The sequence below is a fragment of the Hypanus sabinus genome, chromosome 14, assembly GCF_030144855.1.
Source record: "Hypanus sabinus isolate sHypSab1 chromosome 14, sHypSab1.hap1, whole genome shotgun sequence".
In the NCBI taxonomy this organism is placed as follows: Eukaryota; Metazoa; Chordata; class Chondrichthyes; order Myliobatiformes; family Dasyatidae; genus Hypanus; species Hypanus sabinus.
In genome coordinates this window covers 74,679,529-74,694,728 of record NC_082719.1, presented here as the reverse complement: position 1 = coordinate 74,694,728, position 15,200 = coordinate 74,679,529, and the positions used below count along the sequence as shown (strand labels likewise).

Here is a 15,200-nt window from a genome sequence, read left to right as displayed (position 1 = left end):
ATTTATGCAGGGCTTGGAAGAGAAGTTAGAGGAAAAATGGCTTTCTGTGATGTCTGGGCCTTTTTGTCTTATTTTTAGAAAATCAATTTGGCCTTAAAGAGAACTGGAATGTTTTTGAAGTAAGATTCTGATGATATATTGCTGGCAACAGTTTTGAAGCAGTATACTCATATTGCTAATAATATTTCAGAAGAAAATATACAGGCTTGCATGCTTCACCAGCTGAATTTATTATTTGCCTTACTTGTTGGGTACTTTTACATTATGAGCCACATGAAGCACATTTCAAAAACTTATATTTAATATGAATTTTTGTTATCAGTACTTCAACTAGAACTGAACTTATGTTCTGATCATATTCTCCAATCAGGGTGGAAAATCTGCATAAAAATGGAAAATTTCTCCTTTTGGTCCCAGGATGTGTGGAGGTTAAACTAAAATATCCATGTTGCGCAAGAACCTGATTCCACCGTTATATTGGATAATGGCCCCGAATCTTGTGGTAGCTGTAACTTCAAATAAATTTCCAATGAGGAACCAAGAAATCCTTATTTAAACTTCATTCTCAGGGTTTCCTTTCCTTGTCATAGATCATGCCTAATTTCATCTTTCCTTTTAGTTGTTCTTTGATACATCAAAATATCTGCATCAGCCTGTAGTAAATTGAATTATGCATGGTATTTGAATAAGAATCAGAATGAGATTTAATATCACTGGCATATGTCGTGAAACTTAACTTTACAGGAGCAGTACAATGAACTACATGATAAATAAATATGAAGAAAAAACTGTGTTACATTAAATATGTATTATTATAGTTCAGTTAAAATTAAGTTAGGATAAAAGTAACAGAAATAAAGTATTGAAGCAGTGTTCAGTAGGGTATGCCATATGCTCTTTCTCCCAGTTTTTTTGCCAAAATCCACCTGGCCATAGTAAGACCAGTGCAGATGGGAAACTGCCAGGGAAGATTTCTATCTCAGAGCACTGAACTTGCTGGTAAATTATGTCAAGAATTGCTGGTGGTTCTACACAAAATTCCTGGTTTCTTTCTGGAAAATCAGGTCCAATTCAACTTAACACAAACATGATATCAAGGTTACTCAATAAAAATTATTCCCAATTCATGTAACTAATTAATTTCATATGGTCCGTATTATTTCTAACTCAGCAACGTATGAACTCTACCCAAAGTTTTTGTCTCTGTCATCATGTTGAAAAGTCCAAGCAGAGTCAATTGGAGTAAGAGAGTATTATCTGCCTCTCTCTTAGTAATGACTGGGCTGTGACAATACAGCCTCACTAACACCTCCTTATACTTGGTATTTATGTACATGGGTGTCTACTGTTGTGTCTCAGTGGCAGCTTAGATCGTTGTTTCAGAACTATAGCTGTGTAAAAGAGCAAGGTGAAAAATGAGGCAAATGATGAAGGAAACACAAGAAACTGTAGATGCCATAATGGAGTGAAGTGGAAGATCCTCTCTTTTCAGAAGACCAGGTCTGTAGCATTCAATTCAGGTGATCTTGACCTTTATACAAACTCAAGATGCAACTTCCATAAAGCTACCAGAGACACTAAAAGATAGTTTGTTGTTCTGACCTCATGGAACATAGGGTTTTTATGGAAAAATACAGAAGTAGATTGCCAGGCCTTGCTTCCACGCAGACACTGCCGCTGCCCAGGTTGGGACCCAGCTGGGTTTGAACTCAGGACCACCAGTGTGAAGTCCAGTGCTGATGCCACTACACCACCAGCCGGCCCAAAACACAATACCGGTCCAAATCAGAGTGTCAGTCCAGCTGTACTATAATGAGCTACAAAGCGAAGCTGGGCAATATCACCAACAAACACACAACCCTTCCCGATGAACTTAACACATACCATGTATGTTTTGAACAGAAGAGAATGGGTATCTCACCATCAGGCTTAAGTGCACTGAACCTACAAGACAGTGGGACAGACATAAGGTTAGCCTTCACGGGGGTAAACCCACAGAAAACATCAAGGCCAGATCTGTCCCTGGCCATGTCCTAAGATACCGTTTAGATCAGATGGCAGGGGTACATGCAGACATTTTTAAACTCTCCCTGCCTCAGACTATAGATCCCTCTCGCTTTAGGAAGACCACTGTAGCACTATCATCCTGGTAACCAAGAGAAACAAGCTAATTTACCTTAATGACTACCACCCAATGACGCCAACATCTCCCATCATGAAGTACTTTAAGAAGCTGGTCATGGCACACATTAACTCCAGCTTTACAGATATCCACATCTCAGTGCAATTTGTCTATCATGAAAACAGGTCCATGCACTGGGTAAATTCTAGCCCAACACTCATCTCTGACAGCATCTGGAGTGTAAGGCTACATACACCAAAAACTGTAGCTTATTGGCTATGGTTCTGCCTTTAATACCATTATTTCAAGCAAACTTATCATCAAACTCGTGACCCTGGGAGTCAATACCTCCCTCTGCACTGGATTCTTGACTCTCTACCCAACAGACTGCAATCAATAAGGATAGGTAGCAACACCATAGTGGGTTGCATCTCAAATAGGAGATAGCGAGGTTACTGACACTCTGTCAAGGTAACAATCTTTCTATCAATGTCAAGAAAAGAGCTGATCATTAACTTCAGAAAGTGGAGCAGTGTACCTGTTCCTACCTACATCAACTGTGCTGAGGTTGAGAGGGTTGAGTGCTTCAGGTTTCTAGATGTGGACATCAGCAACAGCCTAGCTTGGTCCAAAACGTTGATATTACAATCCAGAAAGCCCACAAACACCTCTACTTCCTCAGGATGCTAAAGAATCCAGCACGTCCCCATTAACACTTACCAATTGTTACTGATGCACTACAAAGAAAATTCTCTCTGGGATCATAATGGAATGGTATGGGAAATGCTTTGCATCTGACCACAAGGAACTTCAGAATTATGGACACAGCTCAGCACATCACAGGAACCAGCCTCCCTTCTATGGACATGGTCTATATTTCTCTCTGCCTCAGTAAAGCAGTCAGTATAATCAAAGATCCCACCCACCCTGAACAATCACTTTTCTCCAGTCTTACATCAGACACAGATAAAAAAAACCTGAAAGCATGTACCATTAGTCTCAAAGACAGCTTCTATCCCACTGATATCAGACTCTTGAACGGATCTCTGGTGTGAGAAGATGGAGTCCTGGCCTCACAATCGACCCTGTTATGATCTTGCACCATCATTTACCTGCACTTCACTCTTTCAGCAGCTTTTACACTTCATTCTGCGTTGTTATGGTTCTACTTTATTTCTAATTCAATACACTGTGTAATTGTTTGATCAGTATGAGTAGAATGTAAGACAAGCTTTTCACTGAATCTTGGTGCATGTGACAATAATAAACTGTTGTAGGCTCCCCACTGATCAGGGACAGCCCATGGATGTTGCATCCAACCTGCCCTTTAAGCCAGTATGCAAGGCAGGACAGTACAATATGGAGAGCAAGTTGTTGCCCATACAGCAGGCTCCCCTTCTCCTCGCAGCTGATAATCCAAAGGAGCAGCAGAGATGATTACAGCTTGGCACCCCAGCAGTGTCACCGGAGTTGCCGGTCAGCAGCATTAAACTCAGTGTCGAATTGTACTAGGGACCCCATCTCTGGATTTTACCTTGGCATTTACTCACACCCATGTGTAGGTATGGCCGCAAAGCAGCAGAGGTTTGAGTTTAGAGTTTTCCTTCTCCTAGATGAGCTGCCAACCATGACTGGTGAGTACCATCCACCTTTGCCTCTTCTCCTGTCTGAAGAAATGTTTCCACAGGGCTTAGTAGCTAAGCCACACGTGAAGGCCAGGAGTGGACTTGGTTGTCAGAGGTTATGGGAGATGCGTGCCACTGGGAGCATTTAATAGGTAGAGGGAGTTAATCCCTACTACACCCCTTTAAGGAACCAATAACTTACACCAGTAAACAAAACGCAGAGGGGTCCGGCATCATCTGTGGTGGAAAAGGAATAGCAGATGATTTGGGCTGAGAATCTGTATCGAGCCAAGTATGAAGCATCTGCCCAACTCCACTGCTGGCAAAACCTTTCAAATGCTGAATTGCCATGTCCTGGTGTTAAATTTTGTTTTAGCAGCTACTAGTTAGTACATTTTATCGTTACTGGTATAATAACATGGTGGCAGGTTGTCCTTTTCACACTAAACTTCAGCTGGCCTTCAGTACAGACTGACTGGTTAAACGTTTTAGGCAATCTGAAACCACGATCAAGCAAAAGTGTGGCCACAGTATTAAAGAGTGAACTGAATTCATACTGAATTCACTCTATAGAGGTAGGTCACAGCACTGATGTGGAAAAATGAAGGAAATATTCCACTGGCTCAAGAGGCTACTTCTCTGAGGAAAAGGCAAAGCAAAAGGAACTCCATTTTGGATTAACCTTTGCCAAAGCTACTGCAGAAGTACATTGCACTTGCACGATTTCCAGAAACAGAAAACATTTACCAGTGTTTAAATTCCTATTCCTCATCTCCACATGGACAGTATGAACAAATTATATCCTGGATTTCCCAATGCCATTCTAGTTGGAGAAAAGGTCTAAAATCCTGGAATTCATTGCTGACTGACACTGTGAATTTAATGCTGGGGTTCATCAGGAGGAGGTGGAGTTGGCAAAAAAATCTCCAGAATAAATTCAATAAGTTAATTAATATTAATAATAAAATCAAAATTAGGAAAGGAAAATATCAACTCTTCAACAATTGACACTCAGAATATAATCCTGTGTCTGACAAGGACTCAGCTCTTGAATTCCCTTTCTAAATATCTGTCTCTTCACTTTTGTGTAAGCTCCTTAAAATCTAACTCTTATCCCATGTCCTTGTCTGGCCTGGGGAAAATTCTTATTTGGGCATAGCCCAGTGATAGGCTGTTTCCTACAGAAATAATAATATGCAGTAAAAGTTGCTGTTATAAATTTTCATGACAGTAAGTTAATTTTGTTTATAAATTAATGCTAAGAATTAATTACTTTAAGAACCCAATAAGTCACTGCCACACATTGTACTCTGCTTTTAAGATTAAGTTTTGTCACAAGCTGGAAAGAATCCAGCTTGGGCCTGAAAGAAAAGGAATCATCGGAACATCAGGAATAGATAAACCAACAAAGCATCAGCTTCACTTTAAGCCAGGGGTTCCAAACCTGATGTCCATGGACCCCTCAGTTAAGGGTAAGTGTCTCTGGCTTATAAAGGTTGGGAACCCCTGCTTTAAGTATACCTGCTTACCTGAGCAGAATTTTTGACATACTGCTCTTTCAGCATAGGTCTGAGTATGCATTTGTTGAGGGTTAAGTAAACTCTTTTGCTAAGCACTGAAAATATATGGATCTCTCATCTACCCTTGAGAGCTAACTCTCACTTCTCAGTAAGGGGGCAGAGACATAATTAAGTTGCGACGTTAAGCATGCCGGGTTTCAGCCATAGCTCATTTGTTAACACACTGAGCAAGCAGGTTGAGCAATGAAGACCTGCTCCACAGATTTGGTACCCAAACTCTAAGCTGATAGCATGAGAGTTCTATGCTGTCAGAGGTATTGCACGGAATATTAGCTGTGAAATGCTAGTTCCCTACGACTTCTTCAGGCATACATCAAAGAGGAACAAGAGTTATCCATAATTTCTGGTCAATACTAAATCAACGAATATTTAAAACTATCATGCTTATCAAAGATTCAACACTAAAAGTATTTAATTGGATGAAAAGTGCTCTGGGATGGTTGTAGAGATGAAAGGTCAAGAGGAAAAGTAATATTATCAGTATATATTAGAGGAAAAGCTTTTATTTATTTTAATTAAATTTTGTTAGTTGGTTACATTTGGTTATGGTTGGCATGGGGGCATAACAGTTGGCACTGCTGCCTCATGGGTCCAGGGACCCGGCCTAGATCCTGACCTCAGGAGCTGTCTGTGTGGAGGTCGCATGCTCTCTCTGTGACCATGTGGGATTTCCCCGATGCACTGACTTTGTTTCACATCCTAAAGATGTGCTAGTGTGCTGTTGACTACAACTTAGCCCTCAGTACAGGGAACTGATAGAGCTAAGAGGACATTGATGAGCAATATGAGCATAAAGAAATAAGCTATAGGCCCACAAGAGAAAAGGAAAACGGGATGAGATTGATTGGGTGCTCTGCTGGTATTTGGTATGGTTTCAATAGGCTGAATGGCCTCCCTCTGCACTACAGAATCATAGAATCATGTTGTCATAGAGCACTGCAGCACAGTAAAAGGCCCTTCATCCCACCTAGTCCATGCCAAACTAAATCTGCAACAAATATTGCAGCAAATCTGCAATAAGTCTATAAAACAACCATGCACAATCCAATGTGAAGAAATACAATCCCGTGCTTTACTGAAATGACAGGCTGCAATTTTAGTGTTTTGTATTAAAACACAGTTCTTCAATATAACTGCCTCACAGGACAAAAGCCTTCTTATTTCAGTCACTGAAGTAATAACAAATGTCAAAAATTCCATTAAGGTAATCGAAGCTAAGAATCTAAATTCAAATCTTATGCTAAAAGTGACTATTATCGCTAAAATTAAAACAGCTCACAAAATTGAGTCAATGCATTTAGAAATATGCTTGTTACCTCCCGAAGTGGATCATTTAATTCCTCCAGAATGTTGTCCTCATCAAAAATCTTGCCTTGGTAACGGTGCTCATAGTAATCATGGATCTTCTGCCGCATATCAGCGGGCAACTTGTGGAAGGACATGTATTGTTCTACTTGCTTGTACTGAAATGAGAAAGAGAAAAGTTATGTAAGATTAGCAGAATTGCCTTGTATTGGGCAGGGCAGAACCAAAGCTCCACAGTAAGGTTTTATAATAATGTTAACCAAATTGTTGGACAAAATGAAAATTAAATACACTGTCCAAAAATGAGAATGTGTAGCACTAATTTTGTTCCACAAGCATTACATATCGAGCAATAGTTCACTCACAGAGTGGAACATCTGAATCAAATAATACCCCTCTGGAAATCTGCTTGCAAATCACCCTTGTGCATACAAAATGTTGCTTTTGGCATCAATGGGATGACATCATTCCCTTGCGTGCCTAGTCAAAACAATGTTCAGAACAAGCTATCTAAATGTACCTTCTTGGAGCAGCTCACAACCCCGAGATGAGAATCTGAAGCAAGTGAATTCTGAATTTGACTTCTTAAAAACACACTTGCTCTTCTTGAGAGATTGCCTGCCCTGTCATTGCACGCTTCCAGCTGTTGGGTCTTCTTCAATAGCAGACTCTGCCTCTCCCCACCAGCAGACAGATTCTCTACCCTTGACTTGATCCCACACTTCCTCTGTAAGATAGGCAAATGTGATCCTCACTACCCCTCAACTGCCATTACACATCCCCATGTCCAGCCCTGAAGTTCTGAATTTCTTTCCCATCTCTCCACCAAAAATGAAATAGTTGGGGGAGGGGTGTTGTGGTTGGGGATGGGGAGGAGAGAGCCTTTTGTGAATACAAAGTGGGCAAGGAAGTTAGGCCTCTCATGCAGTGGATTAGAAGATTTTTTAGTGCAGTGTTTTTCATCAGCTGAATATGCTGATTGAGGCATGAAGCAATTTCTAGACCCAGTTAAATGTACGGTGCAAATACTCATAGAAACTACTTTTCAGAAGATGGTCTCAGTCCCACCACGGTCATCTCGAGGCAAATATTCAATAGTACTGAGACCCTGCCTGGGCAGAAAGGATCTAACAGGGAAGGTCCCTCTCACCACTAGCCAAGCACGATCCTGATACTAGTTTGAAATTTCTATTGATATGCTATCCTGACAACGGAATTTGAGAGTGTGCTTAAGGATCTATCCTGAGTAATCTACCATCTTTTTTTCCCCCAGTAGGGTGCTGCTGGATTGACAATTGGTTCTTCCACATAAACCTTTCTGAAAGGGACTGATGGTGTGGCACGCAACAAATTTATGGAAGGTTCCACAGCAAAATGGTGATTCTCAAACTTCACTGCAGATGTATACCTCAGAATTTTCTATACTTCCATCAAATCTTTGCTCAGACTTCTATGTTCCAAGGAATGAAGTCTTAACCTATTAATTTTTTTCCTTATAACTCGGGCCCTCCAGACCTGCCAACACCCTTGTAAAATTTCTCTGTACTCTTTCAACCTATTTACATCTTTTCGCGAGGTAGGGGACCAAAATTGCACATAATACTCCAAATTAGGCCTCAGCAATGTCTTATACAACTTCAACATATCATCCCATCTCCTGTACATAGAAACAAATAGAAACAAATAAGAGCTGTGCTCTGTAGGAAAGAAAATCTGATGTCATACTGAGATAGATTTAAAAATGGAAATCTTGTAACTAAATGATTACATTTGAATGTACTTACTTTGTAAAATTTATTTAAAGAATAAAGTACAGTATACGTTTAGGAACAAATTGCAGAAACTGCATTGTGTTGGCTTGAGGTTAAAATTAAATTTGTTTTTCAAATTGAATACATTATCTGTCATAAAACTTTGACTTCAACTGTGACCATCAATTTTCACTTCCTACAATATTTTCCATTCAGATGCTAGAAAGAACTATGGCATGAATTGAACATTAACTAAAAACTTAATATTAAATCATTAATTCACTTTCAACCATTCAATAATTACGAAGTTTCAATCACTATTTGTATTTGATTGCTCATCCAATTAGAAGAGGAGGATAGGAGAAAGTATTAAAGTCCATTATACTTGTGCTGATCTTTAGTTAAAGCTAACAGCAGCTTAAGGGACCCACATTCTAACTGTAATATATTCATTATAAATGCTACATTATACATATATCATTAAATGTACATTGAAAATAGAACACCACAGCATCGTATAGGCTCTTCAGCCATGATGTTGTGTTGATGTTATAACCTACTCTAAGGTCAATTTAACTCTTCTGTCATACATAGCCCTCTATTTTTCTATCATCATGCGCCTAGCTAGAGTTTCTTAAATGTCCCTAATCAACATTTCCCACAACCCTTGGCATGGCATTCCATGCACCTGCTACTCTCTCTCTATATATAAAAAACTACCCCTGACATCCCCCATACTTTCCTCCAATCAACTTAAAATTATGCCCCTTTTATTAGGCATTTCTGCCCTGGAAAAAAGTCTCTATGTCTCTTATTTATGTCGATCTATGATTCTTATCTTCTTGTATATCTCTACGAGGTCATCTCTCAACCCCTTTGCTCCAAAGACAAAAACCCTAGCTTGCTCAAACTATCATCATAAGGCACGCTCCCTTTCTTTCTTTTCTTTTTAAATCTTTTTACTGATTGTAAACAAACATAAATGAAACATGAATACAAAGAGCTTGAGAGTACATAATTAATAGGTTAATGTATAAATACAAATAGTTGATAATCCATATATAATAACCTCCCAAACTCATAGTGGTTACAAAAAATGGAGAAAATAAGAACCCCCCTCCCAAAAAAGAAAAGAAACCTAACCAAAATGGGCCATTGCATTATATCAAATATACACAGTAGTGTCAATAACTCCGCACCTCCATCCAAATAATTAAGGATAATAAAAATAAGGTTTAGGAAAAGTCAGTTTAGCTCATATGAAAATGTTGAATAAATGGTCTCCAAGTTTCTTCAAATTTAACTGAAGGGTCAAAGACAACACTTCTAATTTTTTCTAAACTCAAACAAGAAATAGTTTGAGAAAACCACTGAAATATAGTTAGAGGATTAATTTCTTTCCAGTTCAATAGGATAGATCTTCTAGCCATTAATGTAACAAATGCAATCATCCGCCGGGCTGAGGGAGATAAACAACTATTATCCACCATCGGTAAACTGAAAATTGCAGTAATAGGATGCGATTGCAATTTGATATTCAGAACTGTTGAAATAATACCGAAAATATCTTTCCAATAATTTTGCAAACAGGGGCAAGACCAAAACATGTGGGTCAATGAAGCGACTTCAGAATGACATCTGTCACAGGTTGGATTAACATAAAAATAAAATCGAGCAAGTCTATCCTTGGACATGTGAGCCCTATGTACAACCTTAAATTGTATTAGGGTATGTTTAGCACAAATAGAAGAAGAATTGACTAGTTGTAAAATTTTCTCCCATTGCTCAGTGGGTATAAGACAGTGAACTTCTTTCTCCTATTCCTTCTTAATTTTTTCTGATACTCCTGGCTGTATTTTCATGATAATATTATAAATGATGGCTATTAAACCCTTCTGGCAAGGATTCAGAGCTAATTTTTTTCCCGTAATGTCCATTGGACATAATTTCGGAAGGCATGCTCCTTAATCCAGGCAGCATCCTGGTAAGTCTCCTCTGCACCTTCTCTAAATCTTCCACATCCTTCCTATAATGAAGTGACCAGAACTGAATACAATATTCCAAGGTTTTGAACTCAAGCCCTCACTACTGAAGGCCAGCACAACATATGCCTTCTTAACCATCCAGTTTCCCCTCAAAGGTCTATAATACAAATAGGAGTAAAATCATAACACCACACTATCTATCCTTTTAAGGTGAACTCCCTCCAAATGAAATCAGGCAGACTTAAAAAAAGATTTCCAACACAATATAGGCCGTATTTCTACCATTGCATACCAAGGGAATGGACCAGCAATATGTCAGCAGCTGAAGCAGGACAAGGTAAGGGAACAAGAGCTGGGAATGGTGGTAAGGTGATTAGCAAACCAGAGATCATGAAAAATTCCACTACATTTTCAAAATGATTTTAATAAAATGTTAATTTGTTTGCTGGGACCACAACAATTGAGTGAAGATGTTTATAAAAGGCAAGAAAGATTCACAATTTGACTCACATCGTTCCAGAAAGGAACAAGCCAATCTTTCCCAAGATGAGCCACCTATATTCAATCCTAAATTGCACCATTTCTCTCACTGATCCTAGTAACTTACCACTTAAGGCTGATTTATACTTGTGCGTACGGGCTACACTGCAGCCTACGCCATAGACCTGATTTCCACTTCTGCGTCGCTCTATGCCGTAGTGAGCATGCGTTGGTGTGCGCCAAAACGCTAGTTGGCGGTGGGGTGTCTATGCCACTGTGTTGAGTTTCTTCATGAGAGACATGGACGAGGAATTGTATTTCAAGCATTTCCACGTGTCAGCAGGTAGATTTGACGATTTGGTTCATCTATTTCGTTTCGGTGTATGCACAGCCTACAGACATGGTGGAGAAGCAGCAACTGGAAATGCGTAGGAGGAAATGCGGTGCTACCAAGCAGACCAGTCACAGTCATTGTGGTCTGCATCGCCGTGACACCTGAGTAACTTTTCTGGAGAGGTGTGCATCACCCTACGGCGTAGGGTACGCAATACCTACGGCATAGATGCGACGCAGAAGTATAAATCAGCCTTTAGCCACTCAGACATAAACAAACCAACATTGTCCTCAAAGGATAGACTTTTCTTCTACCTAAATTTGCCCTGTTTTTCCAGAAACATTCCTACATGAAGTCAGGTTTACTACTTACAAAAGGTTTTATCTTAACTAAAATCTTATATATCTCTATTTCATTCACATGAATTTACAGCAATTTACAGATGAAGAACAATAACTCATAAGTAGTTAATGAAATAATAAGCGTGTTTACATTCTGACACACTAAGTTTGACAGCACCTCTGGTTCCTGGTGGGAGGCAATATTTCTGAAACATCTTTAGAACAACAACAGCAAATTTTCAAATGGTCTCTGTGGAAATCTGTTACAATGTTTGGTCACACAAAATGCTGGAGGAACTCAATGTTTGGTAATGAGATCGGATGATTAACGGACTTAATGATTAACAGTTACCGTAGGAATATTCATCTTCTAATGTTTAGTAAGCTTTGAAAGGAATCATTTAAAATTTTTTTTCTTGTGGCTGAGAACGGATAAATCACTGAAAATGCTTCACATCTTGCATAACATTATGCATGCTACTGCCTCAAATCCCAAGATCTGGCTCAGGGCCTGTACTGGAGATGTAACTGGCTCAAAGTGGTCCAAAGGAATCTGGCGAGGTAGTCTAACATGCCACTCTTCCATCCACCACAGCTTATTAAATCATACAGGCATTGGCAAAGCCCTAATTCTGGAAGACCCTCATGTCCACTACAAGCTTGAGTCCAAGAATGGATCCAGCCAAGATTCTTGCCAGCAAAACACACAAAATGCTGGAGGAACTCAACAGGCCAGGCAGCATCTATGGAAAAGAATATTGTGACCGTTTCAGGGCGAGAACCATCAACAGGACTGACCCACTTAACTTTAAAATCCAGAAGGAGAAATATAGAGCACTCTGTTGCATAATTATATAAAAGGCCTTGGCATTTGCCTTTTCTTTTCCATTTGTACCTGTACCTCACAGAAACAAATCATTTGGCACAGGGATGGCATGTCAGTGTTTGTGCTCCATTCGAGCCTCCTTCCATCCTTCTTCCAAAATATATAGGAATCCCTTCCTCCTAGTATGTTCACCATGTCTGTTTCAGCTTGTCAATACTATTCACCAAGATCACGCTCTGTGGTTGAGAGCTACACATTCTCATCACACTTCCTACAAAGAAGTCTGTTAAATTTGTAAGTTGTTGGATGATTATTTCATATCAATGGCCTACATTTCTGACGCTCCCCATAAGTAGACATAGCAGCAAGTATTCAATGCCTTAAAATTGTGATTGAGAGGCCAAAAACAGTTTAATCTGCTGCCACAGAGTATGGAAGATGTGCAAGGCCTAGAAAGCAGAAGCCCCCTGCCTTACAGGTCCTCTCTAGGGTGTACACCTTACTGAGTGGAATTACAGAAGAAGCATGTTTTTATAGAGAATTGGACAGCAGGGAACTCAGGGTGCTGACGTTTTCGTACAGACCATTTCATGCCATTGAGGTAATACAAGGGAAAAGTAATAACAGAACGTAGAATATAATGTTACAGTCACTGAGAAGGAGGGCAGGTAGACAATAAGGTGCAAGGTCATGACAAGGTAGTCTATAAGGTGCAAGAGTTCACCTTATCATACAAGAGGTCCATTCAACTGTTACAAAACAGCAGGCTAAAAGCTGTACTTGAGCCCGGTGGGACGTGCTCTCAGGATTTGTTTTAATCAGTAAAGCAGCCAGCATATTTCCACTGGGCAGAAGCCTGAAAGCATGGATCACTGGACTCAAGGACGGTTTTTGCCTTACTGGTATAAGACATTTAAAATAGCTCCTTCATCCATTAAGTTGGACACTTAAACTCGCAGTCTATCTCATTAAGATTTTGCACCTCATTGTTTACCTGCACTGGATGTTCTCTGGACACGTTCTATTCTGATTTGCATGTTTATTGTTTTATCCTGTTCTATCTCGACGCATCGTCTAATAGTCTGATCTGTATGAATGGTATGCAAAACCTTTCCAGTTCCTTAAGGTTGGTATAGCCAGAGGAAGAAGCCAGGGGTCAAGTTCCCACTGTATATTAAATGCTCCCAATAGCATGCTTCTCAAACAGCCTTAGATAATCAAGTCCAGCTCGTGGGCTTCACATGTGGCCTAGCTACTAAACCTAGTAGAACTGTTTCTACTGACAGAAGGGGAAAGGTAGGTTACTGATGCCTCAAAACTGGTAGCTTTGGGCAGATGGGGCTCACCAGTCATGGTTGGCAGCTCATCTGGGAGAAGGAAAACTCTGACCTCAAACCTCGGCTACCTTGTGACTATACCCACCCATGGGGTGGACTTCAGGAGTAAGGCATAAGGAAAAGTCCGGAACTGAAGTCCTCAATGCAGTCCTACGCTGAGTTCAATGCTGAGAATAACTGTGATGCTGCTGCTGCTGCCAAACTGTATCGGTCTCTGCCGTTCCTCTGGATCCATCAACTGCATGGAAATGAGGAGCCTACTGCATGGAAACAGCTTGCTCTCCATATCACAAGCAGATTGAAATATCCATATCCAAAGCATTTCCCTGCATCTCGGTACATGGAACAATAATAAACCAATCCCAATTCTAATTCTGCCAGTTAAGAGGGGGAGAAGAGAGAATATCGAAAGTGGGAGGCATCTTTGATGATGTTGGCTGCTTTTCTGGCCCTATCTCTGGCAGGTGGGTATCTGGCTGCTACTAACAAATTTTCAAACCAACTTTTATTCATTTGGCAACAAAATTACTTGCTTAGCTGCTTGCTGACATTTTACTGGAGCACTTCCCTCAGGTAGAATACATGGTGTTTTAACCTCACGCACTTCACAAGCTTCCTGGTACTTTTCAATTAATAGAAGTTAAAAAAGGAAATGAGTCATAGAAGTATGTACAAAAAGTAATTATACACTCAGCATCACCTGCGATGCTTCATTTGTAATGTGAGAGAACAGAAGATAAGGCATGGACACAGACAGGGGCCTCATTACAGCTGCAATTAATTACTTTCAAATTTATCAATAATTTAACTTATTGTTGGAGCTTGTTGTCTCCTTTATCGCTAGGGTGATTATCGCAACAATTAAAAGTTTAATATTTCAAACGCGAATTGATTAAGTTGGTTAGAAATGGCAGATGGACTTCCTGACCAGAAGAAATGAAATGAGCCCACCTCCAACAACAGCACTTTTTCATTACAATCGTACCTAAAGTGGGACCTTCTTCTCAAAATAGGCAGCACAAAGTGCTGAGTTCAGCCTTTACTAAACTCACAGACACCTTCGACTCTGACTTCAAGCAAGAGGGATTATGGAGAATTCCAAAGAAAGTTTTGCTGCTTTCAGAGATTCATTACATTCCATAAAATGCTACACAATGACTTGCAAAGCATCTGCTGAACCAAGGAGTTCAACACGACCCAGTTCCAGAAGAGGGTGCATTATCATAGCAATCTTCTTCCCAGTGTTTCCCATTACAGCATTGCACCTCACTTCCAACAAGCAGCCAGCTCAAGAAATTTACAGGCCAACCAGTGTTTGTCACCTTCACTCCAGAGCAGAGATTATCCCAGCCTCAGACATTGATTTACAGTGGCAGACATGCTTGTGTATGTACACAGCCAGGGACTGATCTCCTAGTTTTTTCCTGCTTTTTCACGGAAGTAGACAAGATAATGCCAATGTTCCTCTACTACCCTGCTCTGTTCACTCAATGCTGCCCCACAATGATCAAAAG

At 40.0% G+C, this 15,200-nt stretch overlaps 1 protein-coding gene across 1 annotated transcript in view; it reads right to left on the bottom strand.

The window, feature by feature from the left end:
• Window positions 1-15,200, bottom strand: part of LOC132404879 (potassium/sodium hyperpolarization-activated cyclic nucleotide-gated channel 1-like) — a 255,912-nt gene that overhangs the window by 66,503 nt on the left and 174,209 nt on the right. Inside the window, exon 5 of the mRNA XM_059989441.1 lies at window positions 6,644-6,790. Within this exon, the coding sequence (XP_059845424.1) occupies window positions 6,644-6,790 (147 nt within the window). The remainder of the gene's footprint in view (window positions 1-6,643; window positions 6,791-15,200) is intronic.